Here is a 26,257-nt window from a genome sequence, read left to right on the forward strand (position 1 = left end):
CAGAATGTAGAAACTAACCGAGCTGATGAGCATAATGTTTCTCACTGTAATCATAAGCCGAGATTTTGCTTAAAATCTTCACTCTGGGACCTCCCCATCTCACTAAATTCTCAAATTTACATCTGGGTTTTCTTGTTCGTCTGGATTCTGATGCATTCATTGAATTTTTTTTTCAATGTTCAAGCACAATGCGTCTCATTCCTTCACTGACACCCACTGATTTCTTCTGATACAGGATCTGGGTTTTTCTTCAGCTTCAGTTCCAACCATTTCCCGGAAATAATTTTCTTCTTCTGGTTTCTTTGGCATTTCATCAAAAAGTTGGAGTGCAACTGGGTCGCAAGTTACATACCAACATGAGTACTCCATTACCTACTCAACAATTTTTTGCTCGATATCTTGAATCCGTTGACAACGGGCGTCAGATAAAACATCAAATTCCTACTGAGGAGAAAGAAATCAAAGCTCAATCTGACATCAAGTCCCAAGCAAGAAATCAAAGCTCAATCTGACATCAAGTCCCAAGCTTTCAAGAAACCCAGAACTTCTGAAGCCGTATCGAACTCGAATGCGGCCTCAGGACAGAACAAAATGTTGCCTAGCTATTACAAGACCAAACTGTGCCGTAAATTCCAAATGGGTTGTTGCTCTTCTGGGCAGAGATGTTCCTTTGCTCATGGCACCAGTGATCTCCGCAGGACTTTGCGTGATGCGCAAGGAATGGAAACTGAGAAGGGAAACTTGGCCAGGAGGACTTGGAATGGTGATCATGGAAGTTCTAATGGAGTGAGAATATGCAGGTCGTTCTTTAGATGGGGAACATGCAGTTACGGAGACAAATGCCGCTTTCGTCATGTCAATCCTGAAAATATCAGAGATAGTTCGTTCATAAGCATTTCAACAGCTGGTGGTTCTGCTCAATTTGACTGCAAGAAGTCTCTGGGTATGGATTTTCACACTACTATGTTTTATATGTTCAAAGGATGATTTTTTTCGGGTTCAATGTAAATTACAATTTTGGATAGGATACCTGCATTGCACAGTTTGGCTAGTTTTTCCTTCTGCGTGTATGTGTGTGTGATGATCGTATGAATGTTTAGATGGTCTACTCTTTGTTAGAGTATCGGTTGATTTCTCATGTGCTCTAGATTCGTCTAACTTGCACTACAAGAAAAGTTGTCAAAAGTAAAACCCAATTGGTTCAGTATCAGAAAATTCAGAAACCACACTCGACCTTTAGAGCTTTTTTCTGTTAAGAAGGTATCAAATCACGCCAATAGGTTGGACTGCTGAAGGACTTGAACTTTAGAAGAGGCACCCGGGACATTCATCTAATGAACTAGGTATTTAGATTGCATAATGCTGAATCACTGATTGCAATTTCCTCAGTTCTTATTTCGAAAGGGGCTAGGCTTCTCCAAGTATGAAAGAAAGCAAAAAAGACCAGACCTTTTCCACTTTGATTAATTCAAATTGATATTCGATGTGTATGACTTCATAGTGGCATCAGACTTTCTTTTTCGTCTTGCTGAAGATTGGGTATATAGGTTTATACTGAGATTGTTTCTTTCTGTGTCTGGTTGTCCTGGCTTGTAATTAAAGTGGGGCACTTTTTCATATGCTTTTATGAAAGTTGTGCATTAGTCGTTCATACAATTTAACCACCAACTTTTTTTATTTAGTTTTACCTGGCATTTCAAAGTGTGGCACAAATTCATCTGTAGCCATCTCCAATGATAAATGAGAGGAGTTGATGACCCTGTAGAACCGATCATGATTCAAGAATTGCTCACTATTGACGGATGTGCAATGATTTTAAAAGAACAAATTTTGAGATGCATTGTTGTTAATTTTGCAGAACTAAGGAAGCTTTGTGGCTATACTACACCAGAATGTGGAAGTGTGCAGGCTAACAGTTTAATGACTTATACGAGGGGCAACAATGCGTCAAATCGTAGGATGGGGGTTGCGACTGCTTATAAACATGGTCAGAGTACGCAGTGCAACTTGGAGTGGAACGAACTTGAGAAATTGAGTCGCATCTATGCTGATTGGATTGAAGATATGCCTCTTCTACATGGCTCATCAAGCAAAGTGGAGTGTTACTCGAGTTTAGTATGACATGTGTAAGGAAGTAGATTAGTTCTCTATAGATATAAGAAGCTGCTTGTAATTTCCTCTAACACCTTCGTTTTGTCAAGTGAGTGGGGATAGACTTCGATTGTGACCCGTAGTCTGGTAAACAAAGGAGATGCTTCATACCTAAGAGCCTACAAAGCCAGATTTTAAATATCTTGATTTTCCATATCTCTGTTGTCTAGGGATTTTAGCCGTTATCTTCCGAATTTTATGCACATTGTTATTGTAAAGATGTATTTTCAGTTTATAAGATATGGTGCGGCACTGTCACATGAATGTAACTAGCAAAAACTAGTTTTTCTTTTTTTTTTTTTTTTTTTTTTTTGGTGAACCTAGCAAAAACTAGTTTGGCTAGTGTGAAAATGTAGGATAACCTCATAAAATTCTCCTTTGGCTATTTCTGTTCTTGGTTCTCACACGTGTGCATCCGTTTACGTGCATGAATTTGCATTCTGCTTGCAAACTAAAACTATGGTGGGACGGCAGGGACTTAAACCCGTCATGTTTGGGATTAGGATGGCCCCTTCTGGATATCTTTGGTTTCAGATATAGTAACAAGAGGTCTTAATCTTCACATGCAGAAACAGTAAAAGAAACACAGACTTTAAGATTTGATGAACACCAGAATATACATCGGTAGGCCAGCAGCCATGTTATTTGTAATAGGTATTCCATGTTCGTCTCTTTGGAACTGGCGCTGGTACAGCTCCAGACGAATTTCTGTCTTTACACTTTTGATGACCTGCGCTCGAACTCTACACCACTAGGATGGAAAGAATCACTCAGATGTTGTAGATATATCATCTCTGAAGAATGTGAAACATGTTCATATCCTTCACATTGTGGAATATCCTAAATTGGACGAATTTGAAATTTATTGTGCAGAACGAGCACATAAGGATCCTCGGATGTCAATGGTGACGAATCATGTGTGCTTCCTTGGCCTTCAGTTTGTACAAGATACCGAAATCTTGGGAGAAGAATGTCCAGCGCTGAAGAAGCTGCCACTTAAAAGAGGACAGAAGCATTCTACGTCACTTGGCCGACAATGGTGACTGAAGAGTCTGCTGTTAATTGTATAAAAGTAGTAGAATGCAAGATTTTCTTAGAACCCAATGTGAGGTTCAACAATAACAATATACACAAAGCTTAGAATATATATGAGCGTAGATTGAATGAAAAGAATCACAGAATATGGAATTTCGAGGTTTTGAATATCCAAACAACAGCACAATATTGAATATATTATGGTATGCACCTGTATACAAGCAGAATCATCCTCCTTGTTCTTACGTAAGGCCCTCTTGCTGCCTCACTTAGTTGTCGTGTTTTGGAAGCAGGGAAGAAAAACTTTTCGAGCATCTTCGTCCTCCCACTCTAAGAAAGACCACCAGTACTCATGTCCTCTGATTACAATATTGCTCCCCTCAGCACTTGTGGAGTTGAGTGGAAGCTTTCTCAGCGCTGTACATGCAAGTACCTTGATTTCTTTCAGGTACGGAAAGGGCAGGGCTCTATCATGTATGCTACTCAGCCGTGGAAGCGAACTCAAAATCAGAACGGTAAGTTTTCCAAAAGGGTTCAGTTCTTGTACCACATTTCCAACTCCACCCAGTCTTTCCAGATCGATTATTTTCTCAATATCATTGCAGGCATCTACACGTAAATGGCTGAGATTTGGAGAAAAAATGAGCCAAGTCATGTCTTTGAGATCTGGGCATCGTGATACTTCTATGAACTGAAGGCAAAGGAAGCAATTTTGTTTTATCATCATTAAATCCCGGGGATCATTGGGTGCTCGTCCTGCCCAATAAACTTCCAATTGTTTCCAATTAGGAGTATCCCGAATATAAAGGGTATCAAGATGTTTCATATCCACCAAAGATGATATGTCTAGAAAGCTTGCTTGGTTCTTGCCATCCGAGAGCTGTAGAGTCCGAATGCGGGTCACCAATTTGTGGTAGCTGAACAATTTTTGGAAACAAGAGCTACTTCGTACGCTTAACGTCAAGACTTCAAGGTATTCCAAACCCTGAATTTCCTCTATCAGGGCACCCTCACCATCAAAAAAAATTCTATCTGAAGAACCGCATGCTAAAGTTCTAAAAACTTTTAGCACAGGAAAACTTGATATTAGAGTCGGTGGAACAAAATCAAGCTCATCCATATGCTCCAAGTCCAAATACTTTAGCCTTACGCATGCCTTTAACTGAACTGGCAACTTTCTTAAACCAGATCTTGACAAATTGAGATGTTGTAACGAAATCAGTTTGGAAACGCCAGATGGTAATTTGGTTATGTTCAGATTTTCAGACAAATCCAAAACTCGCAGAGTAGGCATATGATCGAAAAAGCCATCAGCAATCATATTCAAAGGACCTCCTCCACCTCTAAGTAATAGGGTCAACAGATTTGGAGATTTTGGTGTTTCAACCAGACTTTTAAAATGACTACCAACCAATGATACCCTTTTTGTGTTCTTCCATTTCTCCACATTTGGTGTTCTCGGGAGACCTGTGTGCACGAGGATACTCTCGTTTTCTTTCCCACAGTCACAAGCCAACCACAATGCCATGTCACGAATTACGTCATGCATTTTTACAAAATTTCCTTCCTCTTCCAACAAACATGCAGAAAGGAGAGTTCCTATGATATGGTAAGTCTCATTTTTTGCTTCATCTACGTTAACATCTTCAAACATCTCCTCACACATCCAAAAATATAATAAATCATCTTTACTTATCAGGAAATCTTCCGGAAATAGAGCACAATATAAGAAGCATGATTTGACTTTCTCACTTGGTAGATTATCGTAACTAAATTTTAAGAGAGGAAATACCTTGTCCCCCATCATGGAAAACTCCGAGGCAGATTCCTTTAGAACACGAATTGCATGCTTCCATTCGTGGGGTGTTTTCTTGCACGTCATGGCTCTTGCAACTGTAATTATTGCAAGTGGCAAACCGTCACACTCATTTGCCACTACTTGCGCAAGTTTGGGGATATCTGGATGACTTTGAAGAGTTTCTTTGCCCACCTTCTCCTGAAACAAGGTCCATGCTTGGTTTGGCATTAGACACGTGACTTTCATCTTTATTTGAGCATCCATACAACTACATATATGCTCCAAGCGAGTTGTGAATATTATCTTCGACTTCTTATTGTTAGCTGGACCAGGAATCACTGGATCAGGAATCGCTGGATTAGGAATCCCAACTTTAGTCATTTCAATCGGCTCCCATATATCATCCAACAATAGCACAAATTTCTTCTTACTCAAGAACTTTAAGATGTGTTGAGCTTTTTCATGCGGCTCATTGTGCTTCCATTTGTCATTAAGAATCCCAAGCTTTTCACCAATCTTATCTTGGAGGATTTCAAGTTTGTGGTCTTTTGAGACCACGATCCAAATCACAGGATCAAAATGGTAAGAAGTACCAAAGGCGAACTTGTTATGGATTTTGGTAAGGAGGGTGGTCTTGCCCACCCCTCCCATTCCATATAGCCCGATTGTTCCCACCTCGTCATCTTCAACATGTCTCCAGACCTGATCAAACATCGACTCCATCCCCACTGTTGGTTCAGTAGGCATTTCATAGACTACACGTACCGGTAAGCTTTCTGTTGCCACCTCTTCAAAGCTTCCCTTGTTTTTCAAGGCATCCACTTCCACCAACATTTTAAACACTTTTTTTCCGTACTTGTAGCTGGGAAAGTAGTTCTTGGAGCAGTAAACTCCGCTACATGATTTCTGAATTTTTCGATCTGCACAATTTTCAACTTCTCTGACTTGTGTCTCAATAGTTTCCGCCTTTTTAATCCACAGTTGTACCTGGTCCAAGCGCATCATGGATGTCTGAAGCTCGGCAACCTCAACCCTTCTCACGAGATCATTCTTTAAAGCGGTCAGTTCTTGCAAAGATCGATCCAGAGCTTCAAGGTTTTCTCCGAGCTTGTTGATGTAGTTTGCTTGTTGACTAAGGAAACCCCAGCAGCAGAAGTTAGCCGTGGGATCGCAAGATATGGAGACTGAGAAAATGTTCCCCATGGCTTGCAGGAATACTGAAAAATGAAACGATGTACTTTTGTTTGGGAGAGGAATTAGGTAAGTGTTTGTAAACAGGATGATATGTGGAATTAATCATTGCAATGCCTGTACCTTTACGTTGTGTCGGTCGGGCTCACCAAAAACTTTATGTCACTTTAATCAGAAGGAAATTTGCAAGGAAATTTGCAAATTGGGTTTCGTTTGAGATTTAATGTTTTATCGAGACAAGTTTCAGGTTATTTGAAATTAAAGGAATTGGATGTTTTCATTTTTTTTCTTTTCGCATCAAGATTATATGAAATCTGTATTTATAAAGTGAGCAACACAATTTGGTGAAAGATTCAATAAACCTAATATTGCTCTTTGTTTCCTTCACATTCAAAAATTAAAAAAAGTTCAGTCACTTAATACTATGGTCTAGTGGTATTTCTCTTTACTTGTAAATGAGAGATCTTAGGTTCAATTCTTGTCAAATGTGAATTTAAACAACATTATTGTTAGCCCATTATGAGGCTTAGCCTACCCCCTCCCCTTAGAACATCTCCAACCCAGAAAATTTAGGTTTTAACCAGAAACAGCTTTTCTACTCCAACCTTTATGACCTACAATTTTAGCCCAAGATTATTAAGGAATGAATTTAGGTTTTTTTTTAAATTAACTTTAAAAAAAATTATGCAGACTATCCTAATTTAATTTTATGAATATTTTAACTTAAAAATATTTAGATTTCAATAAATATTGAAAAATACTAAACCGACACCATGAAACTCATAAAACACTATAGAAGAATATGAAATACATGATTGATGTAAGATCCCACATCGCCCAGGGGGGTGGATCATGTGAGCCTTATATGTATATTCTCATCTCTACCTAGCACGAGGCCTTTTGGGAGCTCACTGGTTTCAGGTTCCATAAGAACTCCGAAGTTAAGCCAGTTCGCGCGAGAGCAATCCCAGAATGGATGATCCACTGGGAAGTTCTCATGTGAGTTCCTAAAAACAAAACCGTGAGGGTGTGGTAGGGGCCCAAAGTGGACAATGTCGTGCTACGGTGGAGTCGAGCCGGGGATGTGGTGGGAGCTCGAGCCGGGATGTGACAATAGAGATGTATATTAGATCTTATTTTAGCCATTGGATTTAAATTTGGACCATTAGATCTTTTTTTTTATCATTGAATTTAATCGTATTAGATCTCAACCGTTGGATTCAATGAATTTATAAATATAAAACAATAAAAAAAGAGAAATTTGAGTGGGGCTACAAAAAGAGCCATTGTATCTAATTAATCCAAGCCATAGATGAAGAAAGAGCCTTTGGGCTCAGCGACAAGGCCGACAACACCCACGTGGGTGGGACCTCTAGGCTTTAAAGCTTCTACGCGTTTGAGGTGTGAGGCGCGTTAAGCGTCAAGCGCTGGCGCATCCACGCGCAGATGTGGGCCAGCCCACTAACCCAAACTCAAATCTTGGCCAGAATCTGGCTTTTTGTCTAGGTTTTAGGTTCTAACTCCAAATTAGAACTAGGCTTGGAATGGATTTTTTTTTTTTTTTTTTTTTTTGTTGGGGGGGGGGGGGTGTGGTGGGTGGTGGGTGGTTGGGAATAGAAGGGAAATTATAGGTTTTAGGCCATGGGTTGGAGTTGGCCTTAGTGTAGATAATATCGGTTGTTCCAAAAATAAAAAAATTTCAGAAAATCAAAACAATATGGCAAAACCTGCATTACAAACACATCAGAAAAAAAAAAACAAAAAAGAAAAAGAAAAAAAGGTACAAAAAAAAGAGTAATGTTATATTTACCATCTATTTGTATCATCTCTCTAATAGAAGTAAGACCCACTAACACAAGTGGGCCACTTCTCTATTAGATAGATGATACAATGATGTAGGAAACCAAAATTTTGTACCGTTTTTCTTGATTTTCCATATCTCTGTTGTCCAGGGATTTTAGCCGTTATCTTCCGAATTTTATGCACATTGCTATTGTAAAGACATGTTTTCAGTTTACAAGATATGGTGTGTCAATGTCACATGACTGAAACTAGCAAAAAATAGTTTGACTAGTGTGAAGTATGTCAAAACCTTATTTCCAATTGCAGATAACCTCAGAAAATTCTCCTTTGGCTATGTTTGTTCTTGATTCTCACACGTGTGCGTCTGTTTGCGTGCATGAATTTGCAGTCTTCTTGTGAATTGATCATCTGGTTCAACAGGAAATTCATCATTGGTGGAGACGAAGAAGATTCATCATCTGGTTCAACAAGAAATTCGTCCAATCCGCAGTCCTTGTGAATCTATGTTCATGGGTTGGGGGTTCTTGTAGCCACTAATTTCATCCTTGTAGCGTTCTTTATCTTGACGAGCCTTTGCTTCATATTGCTCCTTTTCCTTCGCTGAAAAATGGAAAACATTATGTTAACAAAGTTATACTTCGCAGAAATTCCTCATGTTGTGGAAGCACACAAGATGTAATATAGTAGAATCACACATACCAGACATCTTTCTCCACTTCTCGCCAAGCACTCTTCCCACATCAGTAAATGTAATTCCAGGGTTCTCTCTCTTGACATTCTGCTGTCAACACAAATAAGGTCAATAATTTCTTCGAAACATCAATAATAACTTGAACCAAAAGTTAGAAGTTAAAAAACTCACATCTCTCTCCATATTTGAGAAGAACATGAAAGCAGACATCGCTCTTTTGGGTGCATTAGGATCCTTTTTCTTCTTCAGTTTTTTCTTCTTTGAACCATCTTCACCATGAAACACCATGAAAATAATAGAGAAGAATGATTCATGAGATACATTGTTAGGAATTGGCTTGTCAATGGTTACAGGAACCATTCAAGCTTAAAGACATATCACCTCTGGTGCATATGGAACATCTGGATACCCTTCAAAATTTCAAACAAGCAATTTCATCATCAAAGGAGACACAAAGAGGTGGAACGGCTTAGTTTGGGAAGATGAAGTTGCTCAAAATGTTTTTCTTCCTTGTTTCAGACCCTCTATCTGAGGGCTGAGGAGGGATGGTTGGGGACCAGTTTGAATGTGTCTTTTATTCTTTCTTTCTTCCATTTGGTTTGTTTTTTTTTTCTTTCATGCATTTCATGCTCGTAGTTTCATTCTGTTGGCACTGCTGTAAGTTCAAGGGATAGAGCCAGCCTTGAACTTTGGGGTCGGCTGTGACCCTGAGGGATGGGGTAGGTTGGGCTGGGGTGGAGAAATTTTACCCAGTGTACCACCTATCATAATATAAGTGGAGAGAAGTTTTTTCCAAGTGTCCCTCCACTTGAAAATAGAATTAAGGATATGTTGACTCAAAGTAGAACTGTAGAAGTGTAAAAGCTGAAATAGATGCTAGACTAATTTCTGTAGTTTTTAATTTTACAGCGATGCCAAAAAATTCAAACGTATGAGGCACTTCCAATTCGCAAAATGACTACAAAAGAGAAAAAGCGGTATCACGACACACAGGCAACAAAACTATATCAACAGACAAAGATTTTGCATTAATATTAAGATTCAAGCACAAACTGGGATGTAAGGAGGACCTGCATTTTTATTTTTTCATGTACCTTTTTTAGAAGACTGAGCCCAGCTTATGGTTGACCTAGCCAAGGCATCCATAGGGCCAATGCATTTCTTAAGAAGAGGATCCAGGTGAAGAAGACCTCGCATATCATCAGACGCAAGAATAACATAGTTCACGACCCTCGCCAGAAGAACCTTGAGTGCAATCCTCAAGAGATTTTGTGCTCCCTCTATGTCCTTTCTGTTTAAGATTTCAATAGCAGGGATTACAAAGTGTTCCATTGTCACTTTATCCGGCAGAACAACCTCAAATCCCTGCATTTATAATGCGAATGAATAAATATTATAACATGACGTACCAATAAATTTTTTTACAAGTATAGTTAAGGAATTCATATTTAATGTTGTGCCTCGGCCTGTTCGTTAGTGCGGAAACAAGATTCAAATTACCTCACTAAGATACAGACTCACAGTTGAACAAAATAAAATACAGGAAATAAAGACACTGAGAAATTTACGAGGTTCGGCAAAAACCTGCCTATGTCCCCGGAAATATATTACTCTTCACTATGAGAATAACAGTACAAGTATATATGAGTTAAATCACAACAATAACCCAATCCCAATCCCTTGCACACCCACTCATAAAATTTTCCCAAGAGCCTCACTCTACCTCAAGAGTTCTTTCACCAGAGACCTTTCACTCTAGCTCTCTTGATTTCTCTCCCCCGTGCCCATGGTAGAGCCAAATGCTCTCACCATCTCTTTGGATGCTTTCCTGATGCAAGCCTCTTCCTCGGCAAGTATACCTAATGCAAGCATTTCCTTGCATTAAATAAAGGCCAAGCCATCACATTTCTAACAAAATGCTCCCAAAGTCAAAAAGCAAACCCACTTTTGCTTTTCCTTTGTAGCACTTGTCAATTTCAATGCAGTCCACAGACATGTGATATTTCCACCGAAAGCAAACACACAAAGTCACAAAATCATCCACTACCGAAAGCACACGGGTTACTTCATTGTTGCCAGTTCAAGATATGAGCCAATCACAACATTTAACTGGCACGAAATGAATGCCATTTAATGTCCTGGGGAACTTGTAATCTGTTTAAAACATAGCTACCAAGACTAGACAATCAAAAACATAAGCAGGAAAATGGAATTACCTCGCTCCGCAGTTTCTCCTGATAGAATCCTGCTGTCAAAGTTGCATGGCTTGCAAGCACTCCAATCCGCAAAGGACTTCCGGCTTCAAGTGGCTTCAACTTTGCTTCCTTGAGCTCCTTGACAACACACTCACCAATATGAAGAAAAGGAACAGAACATCCCTTAGAAATTTCATCATGCCAAGAATGTGATATGTGACAAGGCATTACAATGCAACGAGCTCCAGATTTTTCAAGAAAAATCCTCTTACTCAGCAAATTCTCCACAATTAGAGTGGGATCGAATTCAGGACCTTCACTTTTACTGCTGACAGAAGGAAAAGAACTTCTCTCAAATGATAAAAGCTCCTTATTTGAAACATGGTCAGAACAAAGAACAAAAGGAGGGCAACTTTCTCCATCTCTTGAACTCCAATTGACAAGTTTTCTCATAAATTTAACACTAGAATCGACAAATAGCCCTCCAATTATGCCAACTGTGTTTGGTAGACCCGGAAATGATTTTCTGGGAGTAGTGTTTCTTAAAGCTGTACTTGAACCATAACCCTTCTTAAACTCTGAACACGGGCCAGTTTCATATGTGTGCAAGAGAACTGAGGATGGAGTTTTAGCTTGACCTGGATTCAACCTCGTCATATAAAGGGTTCTATGTGTATTTACAAATCCCAAGTTATAGAAAGGATAGTTCGAAAGGTGCAAAGACGTTGCTTCCATTTATCAATATACAGCAAAAACTCCAGAACCACTACTCAAACCATATAATTCTGTTGCACAGATTTCTAAGTTGCGCAGCCTATGACAACAACCTTCTATACTTTCAACTTTACATTAGGCTCCATAGAATAAACACCCACCTTCAAAAGTTATGAACTTCAACGGTAAATTAACATTTAACAAGGAAAGTACTGAATAAGTCAATTTAGATACTTCAAAGTATGCAATTCAAAAACAAAAACCATATCCTCCAAGATTGCAATCCTCTAAGCAGATAATGGACTCTCTTTCTCTCTCTCTCTCTCTCTCTCTCTCTCTCTCTCTCTCTCTCTCTCTCTCTTCACTTTTTCTTCTTCGGTAGCTCAGTGGTAGAGCGGTCGACTGTTACCTAACTTGTCGTAAATTTGAATACTACTTGGGGAGGCTTGATTCATTCGGAATTAAAGAACACTGAGATCAAAATCTATTTTGGAAATTTACATCAAGTAGAGGAAACTCAGACAAGATACAAAATTTCCAGGATTTGAGGATTATTATCACTATCGCTAGAAGGACCTATATTTTATGGCCCCACAGAGAGTGACATGATTCATCAAGGGAATAATAGTAAAGAAAGTGGGGATAAATCATCTGGCATATGATGACAGTGACAAATTTGGCATTACATCATGTTTCAGCAAACCAACAGAGGGCCATAATAATATATTTGATTTGTTGATTAGTTTAACCACTCTAAACTACAGTAATTAAAAAACAAAAGGTTATATTACTTAGGAGTTAGAGGTTGGTCATGTAAGCCTGTTTGATAGTCATTTCATTTTCAATTTTTAGTTTTTCACTTTTCGTGTTAGAGATATGAATAAAGTATATGGGGAAAAAAGGGATGAAGAAGGCAGAAGGGAGAGGAAACAAAATAAATAAGAGTAAAGCAAAACAAAATCTTGAAAAAGAAAGCAACTTAAAATAGAATTTAGTTTTTAGTTTTCCTTTTCTGTCTTTCCTTATATATTTCTTCTACATCTCTCTCATCATTTTTCCTCCATAATGATTTTTATCTCAAACATGAAAACGAAAATCAAAAACAAAAAACAGAAATGGTGACCAGCCCCATGTTTTCTCCATGATTCTCAAATTATAACCATTGACCCTCTATTTCAATAAAAATAATTTCTTGGTGTGAAAAATGTCCAAATGGAAAGCTTTTTTTGGTTCCCTTCACTGTTTAAAATAGACAGCTAGGATATATAAGCGGTGTACCTAATTTTTATTTTATTGAAACTACAAGTGATAGCACCAAAAACATTTATTAATCAGTAAGTTTCACAGCCAGTACCAAATGCTTTTGCAAATATACTTAACGCTTCCATGTGCATATTATTGTCTCTTAAATTTTATAAACTGCCATATCATTCTAACCACAGAAAGCTTGGTATATATAATAAGACATACAATGCAACATTTTCCCTGAAATACTTTCTTCATATCTCAAGCACGGAAAGCTAAAAACGAAGTGGTTATCAAACACACTATTCCTTTCATTATGATTAACAAAGAGTACAAAGGAGAGGAGTTTAAAAAAATATATGAGTAACGAAGGCGCACATCAACTTATGTAAGTTTTGTTTTCACGAATCGAGGAGCTCTGCAACAACGGATTATCCTCCTTACATTTGGTTGTAGAAATAGTAAGGTTTTAATAACGATGGCATATGTGTCATATATCGATAGCATAACGATGACATAACGATACTTGATCATTTCTCTATCTAAATGCCAAAAGATGATTATTAAGAAAACCCAGGCTACGCATGATAGCCTTATAAATAGCTCTATCTCCTTGAGCATCATGGTGTCTTTAACTAGCATCATACCGGTGCCCACCATTTCGAGATTTGCTCACCTTGTATGTTATGTTAGTAATTCGAAAAATGGGAACGTGCTCAAACACATTTTTCAAATCATTTAAGTCATGAAATGAAACACAACAATATTAAATCATCACAACAATGTGATAGTCGTAAAATTTATCAATTATTTCTGATAATATTATCATATTATCTTATTGGATCAAACCGCCAAAATAATAATTACCTTAAATACATATAAATACTATAACCAATCCTCGTTTTATTAAATTTAGCTAAAATATCATTAACTTAACGATCTTAACTATTTAAAGCTCGTACGAAACAATAATAAAACCACTATTCTAATTTTTAAGTCTCCAACATTCTAATCATTCCAAGCACCAAATATAAACATGGAAATTAGTGGGAATTAAAAATATTCTCATTCATTACAACTAGTAAAGTATAGAAGGCTTAATTAATGGTACTCACTTGGAGTTAAAAAATCTATCTCTAATGGTCACCATAGTATGGTAAAAACTGTAACCAACCAACCACTCACTCTTCAGAGTGTACAAACTAGCTAAGCTGATGCGCGAAATGTTCCTCACTCGAATCATAATCCGAGATTTTGCTTAAAATCTTCAATCTGGCACCTCCCCATCTCACTAAATTCTCAAATTACATCTGGGTTTTCTTGTTCGTCTGGATTCTGATGCATTCATTGCAATTTTTTTCCAATGTTCAAGCACAATGCGTCTCATTTCTTCACTGACACTCACAAATTTCTTCCGATACAGCATCTGGGTTTTTCTTAAATTTCAGCTCCAACCATTTCTCTATCATAATTTTCTTTTGAGTTCAAGATAAGTACTCCATTACCTACTCCCCAATTGTTTGCTTAATATCTTGAATCCGGTGACAGCGATGAAACATCAAATTCCTACTGAGGAGAAAGAAATCAAAGCTTAATCTGACATCAAGTCCCAAGCTTTCAAGAAACCCAGAACTTCTGAAGCCGTATCGAACTCGAATGCGGCCTCAGGACAAAACAAAATGTTGCCCAGCTATTACAAGACTCAACTGTGCCGTAAATTCCAAATGGGTTGTTGCTCTTCTGGGCAGAGATGTTCCTTTGCTCATGGCACCAGTGATCTCCGCAGGACTTTGCGTGATGCGCAAGGAATGGAAACTGAGAAGGGAAACTTGGTCAGGACGACTTGGAATGGTGATCATGGAAGTTCTAATGGAGTGAGAATAAGCAGGTCGTTCTTTAGATGGGGAACATGCAGTTAGGGAGACAAATGCCGCTTTCGTCATGTCAACCCTGAAAATATCAGAGATAGTTCGTTCATAAGCATGTCAACTGCTGGTGGTTCTGCTCAATTTGACAGCAAGAAGTCTCTGGGTATGGATTTTCACACTACTTAGTTTAATATGTTCAAATGATGATTTTTTCGGGTGCTAATTTTTCCTTTTTGCGTGTGTGTGTTGATCGTATGAATGTTCTGATGGTCTACTCTTTGTTAGAGTATCGGTTGATTTCTCATGTGCTGTAGATTCGTTTAACTTGCACTACAAGAAAAGTTGTCATAAGTAAAACCCAATTGGTTCAGTATCAGAAAATTCAGAAACCACACTTGACCTTTGGAGCTTTTTCTGTTAAGAAGGTAATGAATCATGCCAATAGGTTGGACTGGTAAAGGACTTGAACGTTAGAAGAGGCACCCGGGACATTCATCTAATGAACTAGGTATTTAGATTGCATAATGCTGAATCACTGATTGCAATTTCCTCAGTTCTTATTTCGAAAGTGGCCAGGCTTCTCCAAGTATGAAAGAAAGAAAAAAGTCCAGACCTTTTCCAATTTGATTAATTCAAATTGATATTCAATGTGTATGATTTCATAGTGGCATCAGACTTTTTTTTTCGTCTTGCTGCAGACTGGGTATATAGGTTTATATTGAGATTGTTTCTTTCTGTCTCTGGTTGTCTTGGCTTGTAATTAAAATGGTGCAACTTTTTCATATGCTTTTATACAAGTTGCGCATTAGTCGTTCATACAATTTAACTACTGTCTTTTTCTATTTAGTTTTACCTAACATTTCAAAGTGTGGCACAAATCATCTGTAGCCATCTCCAAGGATAAATGAGAGGAGTTGATGACCCTGTAGAACCGATCATGATTCAATAATTGCTCACTATTGACGGATGTGCAATGATTTTAAAAGAACAAATTTTGAGATGCATTGTTGTTAATTTTGCAGAACTAAGGAAGCTTTGTGGCTATACTACACCAGAATGTGGAAGTGTGCAGGCTAACAGTTTAACGACTTATACGAGGGGCAACAATGCATCAAATCGTAGGATGGGGATTGCGACTGCTTATAAACATGGTCAGAGTACGCAGTGCAACGTAGAGTGGAATGAACTTGAGAAATTGAGTCGCATCTATGCTGATTGGATTGAAGATATGCCTCTTCTACATGGCTCATCAAACAAAGTGGAGTGCAACTCGAGTTTAGTATGACATGTGTAAGGGAATGGATTAGTTATCTATTGATACAGGAGGCTTCTTGTAATTTCCTCTAACACCTTACTTTTGTAAAGAGGAGATGTTTCATACCCAAGAGCCTACAACGCCAGATTTTAAATATCTTGATTTTCCGTATCTTTGTTGTGTAGGGATTTTAGCTGTTATCTTCCGAATTTTATGCACATTGTTGTTGTAAAGACATATTTTCAGTTTGCAAGATACGGTGTGGCACTCACATAAATGTAACTAGCAAAAATTAGTTTGGCTAGTGTGAACTATGTCAAAATCTTATTTTCAAGTGCTGATAACCACAGAAAATTCTCCTTTGCCTATTTGTGTTCTTGGTTCTCACACGCGTGCGTCTGTTTAAGTGCATGAATTTGCAGTCTTCTTGCAAACTAAAACTGTGGCAACACAACAGGAACTTAAACCCCTGTCGTGTTTGGGCCCAACCCAAGATGGCCCGTTCAGATTTAGTACAATAGGTCTTAATCTTCACATGCAGAAACAGTAAAAGAAACAGACTTACTTTAAGATTTGATGAACATCAGAATATACATTCGGTAGACCAGTAGCCATGCTATTTGTAACAGGTATTCCATGTTCGTCTCTTTCGAACTGGCGCTGGTAAAGCTCCAGACGAATTTTTGTCCTTATGCTTTTGATGACCTGCACTCGAACTCTCCACTTCTAGGACGGAAAGAACCACTCAAATGTTGTAGATATATCATCTCTGAAGAATATGAAACATGTTCATATCCTTCACGTTGTGGAATATTCTAATTTGGATGAATTTGAAATTTATTGTGCAGAAAGAGCACATAAGGATCCTCGGATGTCAATGATGACGAATCACATGTGCTTCCTTGGCCTTCAGTTTGTACAAGATGCCGAAATCTTGGGAGAAGAATGTCCAGCGCCGAAGAAGTTGCCACTTAAAAGAGGACAAAGCATTCTACGTCACTTGGCCGACAATGGTGACCAGAAAGTCTGCTGTGAATTGAATAAAAGTAGTAGAATACATGATTTTACACAAAGCTCAAAGTATATAGGAGCGTAAAGTGAATGAAAAGAATCATAGAATATGGAATTTTGAGGTTTTGAATATCCAAACAACATCACAATATTGAATATATCATGGTATGCACCGTATACAGGCAGAATCGTCCTCCTTGTTCTTACTTAAGGCCCTCTCGCTGCCTCACTTAATTATCGTGTCTGAAGCAGGGAAGAAAAGCATTTCGAGCATCTTCACCCTCCTACTCTCAGAAAGACCACCATGCCTCATGTCCTATGATTACAATATTGCTCCCCTCAGCACTTGTGGAGTTGAGTGGAAGCTTTCTCAGCGCTGGACATGCAACTACCTTGATTTCTTCCAGGTATGGAAAGGGCTGGGGACAATCATGTATGCTACGGATAATCTGGACATGCAACGGATAATCTTAAAGCAATTTTGTTTTATCATCATTAAATCCCAGGGATCGTTAGGTGCTCGCCCTGCCCAATGAACTTCCAATTGTTTCCAATTAGGAGTATCCCGAATATAAAGGGTATCAAGATGTTTCATATCCACCAAAGAAGATATGTCTAGAAAGCTTGCTTGGTTCTTGCCATCCGAGAGCTGTAGAGTCCGAATGCAGGTCATCAATTTGTGGTATCCGATCAATTTTTGCCAAAAAGAGCTAATCCGTACACTCAAAGTCAAAACATCAAGGTATTCCAAACCCTGCATTCCATCAGGGCTCCTTCACCATCAACAAGAATTCTATCTGACGAACTACACGCTAGCATCCTCAAAACTTTTAGCATTGGAAAACTTGATATTATATTTTGTGGAACAAAATCAAGCTGATCCATATTCTCCAAATCCAAATATTTTAGCCTCACACAAGCCTTTAATTCAATTGGCAGCTCTCTTACACCAGTTCTTGACAAATTTAGATGTTGTAACGAAATCAAGTTGGAAACGCCAGACAGCAATTTGGTTATGTTCAGATTTTTAGACAAATCCAAAACTCACAGAGTAGGCATATGACCGAAAAAGCCATCAGCAATCATATTCAAAGGACCTTCTCCACCTCTAAGAAATCAGGTCAACAGATTTGGAGATTTGGGTGTTTTAACTAGGCTTTTAAAATTACTACCAACCAATGATACCCTTTTAGTGTTCTTCCATTTCTTCACATGCGGTGTTCCCTGGAGACCTGTATGCACGAGGATACTCTCGTTTTCTTTCCCACAGTCACAAGCTAACCACAATGCCATGTCACGAATTACGTCATGCATTTTTACAAAATTTCCTTCTTTCTTCCAACAAACATGCAGAAAGGAGCGTTCCTATGGTATGGTAAGTCTTATTTTTCGCTTCATCTACGTTAACGTACTCTTCAAACATCTCCTCACACATCCAAAATATAATAAATCATCTTTACTTATCACGAAATCTTCCGGAAATAGAGCACAATATAAGAAGCATGATTTGATCGTCTACCTGGGTAGATTATCGTAACTAAATTTTAAAAGAGGAAATACCTTGTCTCCCATAATGGAAAACTCTGAGGCAGATTCCTTTAGAACCCGAATTGCATGATTCCATTCGTGGGGTGTTTTCTTGCACGTCATGGCTCGACCAACTGTAATCAATGCAAGTGGCAAACAGTCACACTCATTTGCCACGACTTGCGCAAGTTTGGGGATATCTGGATGACTTTGAAGAGTTTCTTTGCCCACCTTCTCCTGAAACAAGGTCCATGCTTCGTTCGGCATTAGGCACTTGACTTTAATCTTTATTTGAGCATCCATACAACTACATATATGCTCCAAGCGAGTTGTGAATATTATCTTCAACTTCTTATTGTCAGCTGGATTAGGAATCCTAACTTTTGTCATTTCAATCGGCTCCCATATATCATCCAACAATAGCACAAATTTCTTCTTACTCAAGAACTTGAAGATGTGTTGAGCTTTTTCATGCGGCTCTTTGTGCTTCCATTTTTCATTAAGAATCCCAAGCTTTTCACCAATCTTATCTTGGAGGATTTCAAGTTTGTGGTCTTTTGAGACCACGATCCAAATCACAAGATCAAAATGGTAAGAAGTACTAAAGGCGAACTTGTTATGGATTTTGGTAAGGAGGGTGGTCTTGCCCACTCCTCCCATTCCATATAACGCGATTGTTCCCACCTGTTCATCTTCAACATGTCTCCAGACCTGATCAAACATCGACTCCGTCCCCACCATTGGTTCAGTAGGCATTTCATAAACTACACCTACCAGTAAGCTTTCTGTTGCCACCTCGTCAAAGCTTCCCTTGCTTTTCAAGGCATCCACTTCCACCAACATTTTAAACACTTTTTATCCTTACTTGTAGCTGGGAAAGTAGTTCTTGGAGCAGTAAACTCCGCTATATGATTTCTGAATTTCTCGATCTGCACAATTTTTAACTTCTCTGGCTCGTGTCTCAATAGTTTCCGCCTTTTTAATCCACAGTTGTACCTGGTCCAAGCGCGTCATGGATGTCTGAAGCTCGGCAACCTCAACCCTTCTCACGAGATCATTCTTTAAAGCTGTCAGTTCTTGCAAAGATCGATCCAGAGCTTCAAGGTTTTCTTTGAGCATGCTGATGTAGTTTGCTTGTTGACTAAGGAAACCCCAGCAGCAGAAGTTAGCCGTGGGATGGCAAGGTATGGAGACTGAGAAAATGTTCCCCATGGCTTGCAGGAATATTGAAAAATGAAAAGATGTACTTTTGTTTGGGAGAAGAAGTAGGTAAGAGAGTTTTGTAAACAGGATGATATGTGGAATGAATCATTTCAATGCCTTTACGTGTACGTTGTGTCGGTCGGGCTGACCAGAAACTTTAATGTCACTTTAATCAGAAGACCCAATAATTCACACTTGACTTCCAGATAGACTTTTTAGGATTCATCATGTGAATTGAGTTCTGGTATCAACAAGGAAATTTGCAAATAGGGTTTCGTTTGAGATTTAATGTTTTATCGAGACAAGTTTCAGGTTATTTGAAATTAAGGGAATTGGAAGTTTTCATTTTTTTTCTTTTCGCTGCATGGTATATGAAATCTGTACTTACAAAGTGAGCAACACAATTTGGCGAAATATTCAATAAACCTAATATTGCCCTTTTCTTCACGTTCAAAAATAAAAAAAGGTTCACCCACTTAATATTATAGTCTAGTGATATTTTTTTTCACCTGTAAGGAAAAGATCTTAGGTTCGATTCTTGTCAAATGTGAATTTGAACTACATTATTGTTAGCCCATTATGAGGCTTAGCCCACCTTCTTCCCTTAGTGTAGATAATATCGGCTATTCCAAAAATAAAAAAAATTCAGAAAATCAGAACAATATGGCAAAACCTGCATTACAAACACATCAGGAAAAAAAAAAAGGCACAAAATAAGAGTAATGTTATATTTACCATCTATTTGTATCATCTTTCTAATAAAGGTAAGACCCACCAACACATGTGGATCACATTTCTATTAGATAAATGATAAAAATGATGCATGAAACTAAAATTTTGTACCATCTTTCTTGATTTTCAGTTTACAAGACATATTTTATGCACATTGCTATTGTAAAGACATATTTTCAGTTTACAAGATAAATGTCACAAGAATGTTTTGACAAAAAAAGATGTCACATGAAAACCTTATTTCCAATTGCTAGTAAGCTCAGAAAATTCTCCTTTGGTTATGTTTGTTCTTGGTTCTCACACGTGTGCGTCTGTTTGTGTGCATGAATTTGCAGTCTTCTTGTGAATTGATCATCTGGTTCAACAGGAAATTCATCATTGGTGGAGACGAAGAAGATTCATCATCTGATTCAACAAGAAAATCATCCAATCTGCACTCCTTGTGAATCTATGTTCATGGGTTGGGGGTTCTTGTAGCCACTAATTTCATCCTTGTAGCGTTCTTTATCTTGACGAGACCTTGCTTCATATGGCTCCTTTTCCTCCGCTGAAAAATGGAAAACATTATGTTAACAAAGTTATACTTCGCAGAAATTCCTCATGTTGTGGAAGCACATAAGATGTAATATAGTAGAATCACACATACCAGACATCTTTTTCCACTTCTCTCCAAGCACTCTCCCCACATCAGCAAACGCAATTCCAGGGTTCTCTCTCTTGACATTCTGCGATCAACACAAATAAGGTCAATAATTTCTTTGAAACATCAATAATAACTTGAACCAAAAGTTAGAACCAACAGATAGAAATTAAAAAACTCACATGTCTCTCCATATTTGAGAAGAACATGAAAGCAGACATCGCTCTTTTGGGTGCATTTGGATCCTTTTTCTTCTTCTTCAGTTTTTTCTTCTTTGAACCATCTTCACCATGAAAAACCATGAAAAAAATAGAGAAAAATGATTCATGAGATACATTGTTCGGAATTGGCTCGTCAATGGTTACAGGAACCATTCAAGCTTAAAGACATATCACCTCTAGCGCATATGGAAATCTGGATACCCTTCAAAATTTCAAACAAGCAATTGCATCATCAAAGGAGACACAAAGAGGAGGAATGGCTTGTTTGGGAAGATGAAGTCCCTCAAAATGTTTTTCTTCCTTGTTTCAGACCCTCTATCTGAGGGTTGAGGAGGGATGGTTGGGGAGCAATTTGAATATGCCTTTTATTCTCACTTTCTTCCATTTCTTTTTTTCTTTTTTTTTTCACGCATTTCGTGCTCAGTAGTTTCATTCTGTTAGCACTGCTGTAAGTTCAAGGGATGGAGTCAGCCTTGAACTTTAGGGTCGGTTATGACCTTGTGGGATGGGGTAGGTTGGGTTGGGGTGGAGAGATTTTACCCAGTACATCACGTGTCATAATATAAATAGAGAGAAGTTTTTTTTTCAAGTGTCTTTAATTTTACAGCGATGCCAAAAAATTCAAACGTATGAGGCAATTTCAATTTGTAAAATGACTACAAAAGAGAGAAAGCAGTATCACGACACACAGGCAACAAAACTATATCGATAGACAAAGATTTTGCATTAATATTAATTCAAGCACAAACTGGGATGTAAGAAGGACCTGCATTTTTATTTTTTTCATGTACCTTTTTTAGCAGACTCAGCCCAGCTTATGGTTGACCTAGCCAAGGCATCCATAGGGTCAATGCATTTCTTAAGAAGAGGATCCAGGTGAAGAAGACCTCGCATATCATCGGATGCAAGAATAACAGAGTTCACAACCCTCGCCAGAAGAACCTGGAGTGCGATCCTTAAGAGATTTTGTGCCCCCTCTATGTCCTTTCTATTTAAGGCTTCAATAGCAGGGATTACATAGTATTCCATGGTCACTTTATCCGGCAGAACAACCTCAAATCCCTGCATTTATAATACGACAAATGAATATCATAACATGATGTAGCAATAAAAATTTTACAAGTAAAGTTAAGGAATTCATATTTAACTGGCAGGAAATGAATGCAATTTAATGTCCCGAGGAACTTGTAATCTGTTTAAAACATATTTACCATTGCTTGTCATACAAGTCTAGACAATTAAAATAGAAGATGGAAAATGGAATTACCTCGCTCTGCAGTTTCTCCTGATAGAATCCTGCTGTCAAAGTTGCATGGCTTGCAAGCACTCCAATCCGCAAAGGACTTCCGGCTTCAAACGGTTTCAACTTTGCTTCCTTAAGCTCCTTAACAACACACTCACCAATATGAAGAAAAGGAACAGAACATCCCTTAGAAATTTCATCATGCCAAGAATGTGATATGTGACAAGGCATTACAATGCAACGAGCTCCCGATTTTTCAAGAAAAATCCTCTTACTCAGCAAATTCTCCACAATTGGAGTAGGTTCGAATTCAGGACCATCTCTTTTACTACTGACAAAAGGAAAAGAACTTCTCTCAAATGATAAAAGCTCCTTATTTGAAACATGGTCAGAACAAAGAACTAAAGGAGGGCAACTTTCTCCATCTCTTGAACTCCAATTGACAAGTTTTCTCATAAATTTAACACTAGAATCGACAGATAGCCCTCCAATTATGCCAACTGTGTTTGGTAGACCCAGAAATGACTTTCCGGGAGCAGTGTTTCTTAAAGTTGTACTTGAACCATAACCCTTCTTAAACTCTGAAAACGGGCCACTTTCATCCGTGTGCAAGAGAACTGGGGATGGAGTTTTAGCTTGACCTGGATTCGACCTCGTCATATAAAGGGTTCTATGTGTATTTACAAATCCCAAGTTATAGAAAGGATAGTTCAAAGGGCGCAAAGACGTTGCTTCCATTTATCAATCTACAGCAAAAACTCCAGAACCACTACTCAAACCATATAATTCTGCACAGATTTCTGAGTTGCACAGCCTATGACAACAACCTTCTATACTTTCAACTTTACGTTAGGCTCCACAAAATAAACACCCACCTTCAAAAGTTATGAACATCACCAGTAAATTAACATTTAACAAGGAAAGTACCAAATGAGTCAATTCAGATACTTCAAAGTATGTAATTCAAAAACAAAAACCAAATCCTCCAAGATTGCAATCCTCTAAGCAGATAATGTGACACGCCTCGATCCCGATATTCCCCGAATACCAGGATAGGCACGTGCTGGCCGACACCTAAGGGTGACGAAAGTCATTTATTGAGTGCAAATGTTGAAAACAAGGGATAGATAAGATTTATAAATATAAAAGAATAATGAATATGCAATTAAGGAGTGTGTTCAGAGCACACGTCTAATCTAGAACACTAAAAGAAAATAATATAAAATTGAATGAAACAAAGAAGTGGGTCCTACACCGAGAAGACTCGAAGATGCTGATGCGGAAGTGCTTGGACGCCCGGATTGTGTGCCTCAATTCTAAGTCCTGAAGGGAGTGCAAAACAAACATGAGTGTACCAAGTTAATATATATATATATATAATAAAACAGTTATCAACGTACTAAACCCCAGGTTTTATGAAAACACATATATATCATGATAAACATAGGTTTTCCGAAACCCAGCATGTTGTGCAATGTCTCAAATCATAACTTGTATATATAATAATAACTAGTGAATGTCCAATAACCCCCAGGTTCTATGCCGGCTCCCCATCTCTGAGCAGACAGTCAAAGGAAAATACATTTCAGGCCCTATGCCGGCTATCCGTCCCTGTGCTAAATAGCCAGAGGAAACACACTCCAAGCCCTATGCCAACACCAAACTGTTGCCTGGGACGGACCGGATCTATCCCTACGTCCCGTAACGGAAAGGACCACTAGATAAGTACAAAACCAGTGAACATACATATATTGAAAAACAACTTCATAGTGTAAAGTCATGCATCATCTATACTATAAAGAGGTGTTCTAAACATGTTCTAAATATCATATCGTCATCCATCGGATATTCTATAAGAACACGGATTATAGGAAAAATAGTATTAATTCAAACTAGCCTCAGTAAGCATGTTATCTCATAAAACGTTTCATAAAATATAATCATCAAATCATGATTTTCATGTATGCATTTCTACTATCAAAACATGCATTTTTAAAAGGGGTCCACTCACAGTACTTAGCTTCCAAAGAGCCATGCACCTAGCGAAGATGGAAATACCACAATTAATTGCCCCTAAGCACATAAAGGGTACATTCAGTCAAACTCTACTCAAACGATTGAATTTGAAAAAACGAACATCGAAAACGGGTTCAAGACGTCGAAATTAGCCTAAGAGGGGCTCGAACGAAAACCCAAAAATTCAACGTTGACCTTTGACCGATCAAAGTCAAAGTCAACGGGTTCGGTCGGTCAACGGGTCAGGTCAACCGGGTTTGGGCTTAGGGTTGGACCAGGTTTAGGGCCTGGGTTCTTGGGCTGGTTCTAAGGCCCAAGGGTTTAGGGTTTTAGGGTGCACGGGCCTAAGGCCCTAAAGGAAAATGGCCCAAAGGCCCCTTGGGTTTCTAAAAAGAAATGGGTTTAAGGGGAAATGGGTTTAGGGCTTTGAATTGGTTCCGGGTTGGGCCTAAAGGCCCGTGGGTTTGGGTTCTTAAGGGTTTTGGGATGAGTTCAAAGGGGTAAAGGGTTGGGCTGCCCAAAAGGGCTGGTTTTTTTACCCACCAGTTTCATGGGTAGCCGGACCCAACGAAGGAGAAGACCGGAATTCGGCCGGAAAATTCTCGAGCTCCGATGGAGCTCCAAACTCAACCAAAACATGTCATTCAATATATCAAATTGAAGCCCCGAAAGTAAGGAATCGAAATATACCCGTTTTACCCGTCATAGTGGCCGGATTTGGCCGGAAAACGGCCTGGAAGCCGTGGGTATCCGCCGGAAACTGGGTAAGATTCAAATGAGTATAACTTCTTCAATACTCAATGAAATTGGGTGAAACAAAAAGAAAAGTTGTAGTACTCAGCGATACGAAGAGATTGATACCTTACACGCCGGCTAACTCGTCGTGGTTTGGCCGGAAATTGGCTTGAAAGCCGTCGGACTCGCCGGTAAAACTAGGAACACACCTCCTAGTTGTTTCTCACCAAAAACCTTCATCAAAGCACCTTAAATGAGTCCTAACCAGAGTTTGATCGATCTAAGGAAGATTAGAGAGAGTCCCGAAGCTTACCAAGGTTGAGGGTTCACCGGAGGAGGGAGTTGTTCTCCGAGCTTACGGTTTCGAAGGTTGGTATTTGTTCCTTCCTCCGCTGAGATGGTGACTTGGTGCATCCAAGTAAGCGTGTATGGGTCCGTATGTGTGTGCGTTTGTATGTATGGGTGTCGATCGGGAAAGAGCCCGAGAGAGAGGTGAGCTCGAGAGGGAGAGATAAGGGAGAGTGAGGGAGAAGAGAGAATAGAGAGAGACTTTTCACAAAAATAAAAGAAAAGAGAAAGGGAACGGGGAACAAAACTGGGGGTGTGCCCTCATCAATTAAGACCCAAAAACCAATTTTAAAATAAGAAGATCTAGACTAAAGTGAAATTTCATGAAAATACTCCTTTTGTTCCGATAAAATTGGGACGGATTTTTACATAATGGATTCTCTCTTCATTTTTTCTTCTTCAGTAGCTCAGTGATAGAGCGGTCGACTGTTAACTAACATGTCATAAATTTAAATACTACTTGGGGAGGCTTGATTCATTCGGAATTAAAGACCACTCAGATCAAAATCTATATTGGAAATTTAGATAAGTAAAGGAAACTCAGACAAGATACAAAATTTCCAGAATTTGAGGATTATTATCACTATCGCTAGGACCTATATTTTATGGCCCTACAGAGAGAGACATGATTCATC

The 26,257-nt window shown here is 38.6% G+C and overlaps 3 protein-coding genes, 1 long non-coding RNA gene and 2 pseudogenes across 15 annotated transcripts; 2 read left to right on the plus strand and 4 right to left on the minus strand.

Moving 5' to 3' along the window:
• The first annotated feature begins 278 nt into the window (after positions 1-278).
• On the plus strand, positions 279-2,263 carry LOC137707487 (zinc finger CCCH domain-containing protein 39-like). Its single transcript, XM_088688694.1, has 3 exons — positions 279-476; positions 514-943; positions 1,859-2,263. Exons 1-3 carry the CDS (start codon positions 357-359, stop codon positions 2,119-2,121), a joined length of 813 nt encoding a protein of 270 aa, XP_088544820.1. The 5' UTR covers positions 279-356; the 3' UTR covers positions 2,122-2,263.
• Positions 2,264-2,726: 463 nt separating this feature from the next.
• LOC148689608 (putative disease resistance protein At5g63020 pseudogene) lies at positions 2,727-6,187 on the minus strand (annotated as a pseudogene). 4 transcript variants are annotated; one of them, XR_015958245.1, is made up of 2 exons: positions 3,398-6,187; positions 2,727-3,140 (listed from the first exon to the last, which is right to left on the minus strand). The product of XR_015958245.1 is annotated as a putative disease resistance protein At5g63020 pseudogene, transcript variant X4 (transcript). The 4 variants fall into 4 exon arrangements; XR_015958244.1 differs by having other exon boundaries at positions 2,727-3,146; XR_015958243.1 differs by having other exon boundaries at positions 2,727-3,203.
• Positions 6,188-8,139: 1,952 nt separating this feature from the next.
• Positions 8,140-11,749, minus strand: LOC137749159 (uncharacterized). Its single transcript, XM_068489273.2, has 5 exons — positions 10,886-11,749; positions 9,764-10,034; positions 8,841-8,938; positions 8,678-8,756; positions 8,140-8,578 (listed from the first exon to the last, which is right to left on the minus strand). Exons 1-5 carry the CDS (start codon positions 11,597-11,599, stop codon positions 8,442-8,444), a joined length of 1,299 nt encoding a protein of 432 aa, XP_068345374.2. The 5' UTR covers positions 11,600-11,749; the 3' UTR covers positions 8,140-8,441.
• A 2,629-nt stretch (positions 11,750-14,378) lies between these two features.
• Positions 14,379-16,280, plus strand: LOC137749514 (uncharacterized). The gene is made up of 2 exons (XR_015958825.1): positions 14,379-14,854; positions 15,714-16,280. It is a non-coding gene; the product is annotated as an uncharacterized LOC137749514 (long non-coding RNA).
• Positions 16,281-17,951: 1,671 nt separating this feature from the next.
• On the minus strand, positions 17,952-19,345 carry LOC137707735 (putative disease resistance protein At5g63020; annotated as a pseudogene).
• A 1,056-nt stretch (positions 19,346-20,401) lies between these two features.
• LOC137707736 (uncharacterized) lies at positions 20,402-26,257 on the minus strand. Of its 8 annotated transcripts, none has more exons than XM_088688696.1 (10): positions 25,588-26,257; positions 25,401-25,508; positions 25,230-25,299; positions 24,535-24,596; positions 23,777-23,846; positions 22,548-23,269; positions 22,072-22,342; positions 21,242-21,342; positions 21,066-21,144; positions 20,402-20,966 (listed from the first exon to the last, which is right to left on the minus strand). In XM_088688696.1, the coding sequence occupies exons 6-10, from the start codon at positions 23,259-23,261 to the stop codon at positions 20,842-20,844; spliced, it is 1,290 nt and encodes a 429-aa protein (XP_088544822.1). In that variant the 5' UTR covers positions 23,262-23,269; positions 23,777-23,846; positions 24,535-24,596; positions 25,230-25,299; positions 25,401-25,508; positions 25,588-26,257; the 3' UTR covers positions 20,402-20,841. The 8 variants fall into 8 exon arrangements, with proteins under 8 accessions (XP_088544822.1, XP_068302747.2, XP_088544823.1 ...); XM_068446646.2 differs by having other exon boundaries at positions 22,548-23,398; XM_088688697.1 differs by lacking the exon at positions 25,230-25,299 and having other exon boundaries at positions 22,548-23,398; positions 25,588-26,237.

This window comes from Pyrus communis, chromosome 17 (genome assembly GCF_041283825.1).
Source record: "Pyrus communis isolate YQ-2024b chromosome 17, ASM4128382v1, whole genome shotgun sequence".
Classification (NCBI taxonomy): Eukaryota; Viridiplantae; Streptophyta; class Magnoliopsida; order Rosales; family Rosaceae; genus Pyrus; species Pyrus communis.